At 36.0% G+C, this 4,633-nt stretch overlaps 1 protein-coding gene across 2 annotated transcripts; it reads left to right on the plus strand.

Moving 5' to 3' along the window:
- Positions 1 to 2,717: 2,717 nt before the first annotated feature.
- LOC122318001 lies at positions 2,718 to 4,405 on the plus strand. Of its 2 annotated transcripts, XM_043135120.1 has the most exons (2): positions 2,718 to 3,226; positions 3,275 to 4,405. In XM_043135120.1, the coding sequence occupies exons 1-2, from the start codon at positions 2,853 to 2,855 to the stop codon at positions 4,353 to 4,355; spliced, it is 1,455 nt and encodes a 484-aa protein (XP_042991054.1). In that variant the 5' UTR covers positions 2,718 to 2,852; the 3' UTR covers positions 4,356 to 4,405. The 2 variants fall into 2 exon arrangements, with proteins under 2 accessions (XP_042991054.1, XP_042991053.1); XM_043135119.1 differs by having other exon boundaries at positions 2,718 to 4,405.
- The last annotated feature ends 228 nt before the right edge of the window (positions 4,406 to 4,633 follow it).

Here is a 4,633-nt window from a genome sequence, read left to right on the forward strand (position 1 = left end):
GCATTTTTCTAAATATAAAGATGGAAGTTGTCCATCTCATCAAGCCAAACATAGAGTAATCCAATTAGGGCAACACACAAAGCATTGAACAAGGGAGTGCCACCATACATAGACATGATCAATGTAAAGAAGTTTTGGCGCACAACCAAAAATAGGAAGAATAATACAACGTGAAGGTTTTTACACTACACACTATCTATGTGGCATAATTTGATTTTGAAGATAAATTTTACAATTTAAATCTTACAAATCAAATTATGCCATTTAGCTAATGTGTGATGTAAAGGTTTTCAAATAGCTCTAAAGAATGTTATTTTGTTCTAGGTAAGCCCTAAGAAATACATCCTAGCTGGGTTAACCCGAGAGGGTGCGTAGTGGTATAAAGATGAGCTTTATATACAGAAAGTTTTCAATTTGAAACTCTACATGGACACTCTTAGAACCAATAAAAATACACAACATTGAATTGTAATTGAAATGTTGGTTACATTTAATCAAATATTTGAGTCTTTAGTCCCTTTATTTTCCAGTTCTCTAGGGTGGGCTTTTCAATTTGCTATTAAAATATATGAGCTATCAGTAGGGCTGTAATTGAGCCGAGCCAAGCTAGTCTTTAACTTGCCTAGCTTGAGATTGACTGTTTTATCTTTGTTCGATCTCGGCTCAAGTTGTTTATTTTTATTTATTTTTTGAATAAGATTTAATAATTAATAAATTAGATAAATAAAAAATATAATTTTGAATTTGTACAACTAACACCATTGAATTATAAGATTTTAAAAATTTATAATAAAATTAATACGTAACTAATTGATATTTATCCAAATTAATAATATATTATATGCCTACATATATTATTAATAACATAATTTGATAGCGTATATATATTTCATATATGATTTCCGCATATTATTATATAAAATTATTAAATCTTATCGACTAACTGCTATACAAATTATAAAATAATAGCTACGAAACATATTCAATATATAGACATAAGTGACTAGGTTACATATCACATATCTAATTATAAAAGTGCTATGCATATATTATTAGCTAATACATATATATGTATATATACATATGAGTATGTATATATTTATCAATATATGAATAAGTTGTAATCTAGTTGAGCTAACGAGTCGACTCGGTGATAAATGGACAGACTTTAATGAGCCTTGGCCGATTCGAATTGAGTTTAGTTTCGTATGTGTCATATAATAATCGAGTAGGTATCTATTTTCACGGATGAGTTTTTTTTTTTTCATTAATAAAATTCGATTTGAGTTTAACTAAACGAGTATCAGGCAGGCTATGGAACTAATTGGTTCATTTACTACCCTAACTATTAATTTTCTAAGTTTTGATAAAATTATTGTAAATGAATCATCTTACTATTTCTTGTTTTATTTTCTATTATCATTTTTCAAGGCTCTCTCTCCCTCTCTCTCTCTCTCTGGCGTACTCCTGTATAATAAGAGAAATAATAGAGCCACAAAAAAAAAGTACACGTATTTTGTACCGAATCTTTAAAAATTTTAAAAAATATTTTTCTTTTACTTAATAATTAAGAAAATGTTTTTTAATAATTTTGTATTTTTTTATTTTTAAAATTTTTTAAATAGATTTAAAAAATATTTGAAAAAATTACAAAATATATATATATATATATATTTGAATAGATGATAATTTAATTCAATAATACAGGGTTATAGATGGAGAATCTGACTGTCGATCTCACCTTTATCACTGCCGAAAGTGGCTCTGATCTTGAAAGTTTCATCGACACTGAAACGAAAAAGATTCTTGCTTCTCTGCTCAGAGGCTGCTGCTTCTGCGATTGGTGTGTGATATATTTTTTCGTGTTTATAGGAAATCGGATATTATAACTTGTGTTTAGGAAACCGAATGAGTCCTGTTTATACCTACCGTACACTCTTTCAATTGAATTGTGACGCATTTTTTGAGCTTCTTTCCCCCATTTCTCGTCCAACTTGGTCGACTGAATCGGAGACTTGACTCTTTCTATTAATTTCTTTTGGTTTACTCGGGCCTTTGCAGGGAAGCTAGTTTAAAGGCTGCGTTCCATGAGATGAGAGTAAGTGGACAAAAACAGGTCGAAGACAAAGGAATGATAGGAGCAAGTACCGGATCTGTGTTCATCTTTTGGGGGTAAAATTAAGAGGTACACTATCATCTAAATCTTTCATTGTAGAGAGAGAGAAAGGGGGGTGGGGGTCCTCTGGCTTCATCAGACCCAGAACAAAACAATCCCAAATGCCGCATATATAGACCAGTACCAATTGCTGGTTAAATAGTTTTCTAGTAGATAGAGAAACTAGTTGTCCGTGTGAAAGACAGTGAGAGGTGGAAAGAGAGATGAGCCTGAAGTATTTTGGGCACGGGAGGCTGTTGACCTTAAGTTATCAACATAAAAAAGACGACGGAAACGGAATACCCTGGTGTACGGCATGCGGCCGTGATGTCTTTGGTTTTTATTACAAATGCGATGCTTGCTACTTTGTACTTCATAAAGCATGCGCCAAACAACCCCGCAAGTTGCAACACCCATGGCACCCGGAACATCCTCTTACTATCCTCGAAGGTGTGCCGGCTGGTGCATGGGCAGAAGCTGCATGTCATTGCTGCGGTGAACGTTTAGGTGGCTACACTTACCACTGTTCTCAGTGTAATTTCAACATACATGTTGATTGCGCTTCTCTACTGGTCACCATAGAAGCTGAAATCCACGAACACCCATTGACGCTGCTACGGAACTCAATCTCGTTCTCTTGTTATGCGTGCAAGAGGGAGGGCAATGGCTTTCTTACTTCTGTGCTACGTGTCATATCATGATCCACCCAGAATGTGGTGTTCCTTTACCATTGACTGTCAAAGTCATACGTCACGAACACCCTCTCAAACTGACCTCCTCCGTTCAGGTCAATCAATCCCACCATCGGATTTGCCAGCTCTGTGTGAAAGTGGTCGACACCTACAGGTTCTATTATTGCTCAATTTGCGATTTCGCTGCCCACCAAGATTGTGCTACGAACGAGGACGACAAGGATGAAACATTTGAGTTCCCAGAAAATAAGCACAAGGCAGCTATTGATGTACCGACTGCTGCGCTTAAAGAGGAAGATTTCAGTATTGATAAATCTATATCCATTGATCCGTTACAGACTCATCCCCCCAAAATCCCTTTTAAAAGAGAAAATTCGAGGTTTGATGATCAGTTACCAAAAATCCCTTTCAAAAGTGAAAATCCGAGGTTTGATGATCAGTACCCAAAAATCCCTTTCAAAAGTGAAAATCCGAGGTTTGATGAATCGATTAACTCAGTAAGTTATGTTGCCATCGAGAAGAAGATGATTGAGGAAAGTTATGTTGCCATCGAGAAGAAGATGATTGAGGACAGTATTGACATAGACGTGGAAATCAAGCATTTCAGTCATGAGCATAGCTTAAAGCTTACAAATGAGCTTCTTCTGACAGACGAAAAATGTGATGGGTGTATACAATGTATACAACCTCCATTTTACAGCTGTCCTCAATGTCCATTTTTTCTTCATGAATCTTGTATTAAATTGCCCAGAAAAAAACGGCAATTGCTTCACCGACACCAACTCACCCTCCTTCCAAAGGCACCTTATAAAGGTGGCTTGTTTCTATGCCGTGCTTGTGATCGTATTTGCAATGGATTCACCTACAATTGTGATAAATGCAGGTTCAACCTTGATGTGCAATGTAGTCTGATCCCAAATAAATTTACCCATGAAGTTCACGTGCATCCGCTTACTTATTCGAGTGCCCCATGCAAGGAGAAGTGTAGTTGTTGTGATTCTGAAGGAAAAGTCTTCAGATGTGCTGATTGTGAATTTACTCTCGACGTCAAATGCGCCACGCTACCCCGCAATGTAAGGTACCGACCCTTTGATCAACCCTTCAAACTCTGTTATTCTGCCGAAGATAACTCTGGTGAATACTACTGTGACATCTGTGAAAAAAGACGAGACCACGAGCACTGGTTCTATCATTGTTCAGATCTCCAATTTCCTGCTCATCCCAGATGCATTCTTGGGGCATTCCCGAATATCAAGTTTGGGAGGACTATCACATCCTCTGGGCATTCGCATCCTCTCACTTTGGTTCATTCGTCCAAAGACCACACTCAATGCTGCAAGGGATGCAAGGGCCGTATTTCTGAGATATTGAGTTTTGAATGTGCCGAGTGTAATTTCAATTTTCACGTTAGTTGCTTGGAGGGATTAGATGATATATATATTGGCCACCCGCTGTACCCCCACTCCAGAATAATTGGAGATTATTCCTATGATTCCTATTATCAATAATGAGAGAGATCTCCTCACTAATGCAATCATTTAGAAATCAATTATTTATATATTCTTCTTCTAGCATTTTCTGTAAATAAGCTTTGTTCTTGTTCATCCATATTGGCTGTTCAAAACGCCTAAAAATTGACGAAAGTGTACTTTCGATAAGTTTTTCACTCTTTAATTTACCTTATTTATAACTGTTTCAAAATATACAACAGTAGCAACTGATGGTATAATTTGAAAGTAAACTATTAATATTGATATGCGATATATGGTATTGTGTTGGGTGTTGG

Source organism: Carya illinoinensis, chromosome 8 (genome assembly GCF_018687715.1).
Source record: "Carya illinoinensis cultivar Pawnee chromosome 8, C.illinoinensisPawnee_v1, whole genome shotgun sequence".
Classification (NCBI taxonomy): Eukaryota; Viridiplantae; Streptophyta; class Magnoliopsida; order Fagales; family Juglandaceae; genus Carya; species Carya illinoinensis.

Coding starts and splice junctions, on each gene's coding strand:
- LOC122318001 (XM_043135119.1), top strand. CDS start 2,853: ATGATCCACCCAGAATGTGGTGTTCCTTTACCATTGACTGTCAAAGTC.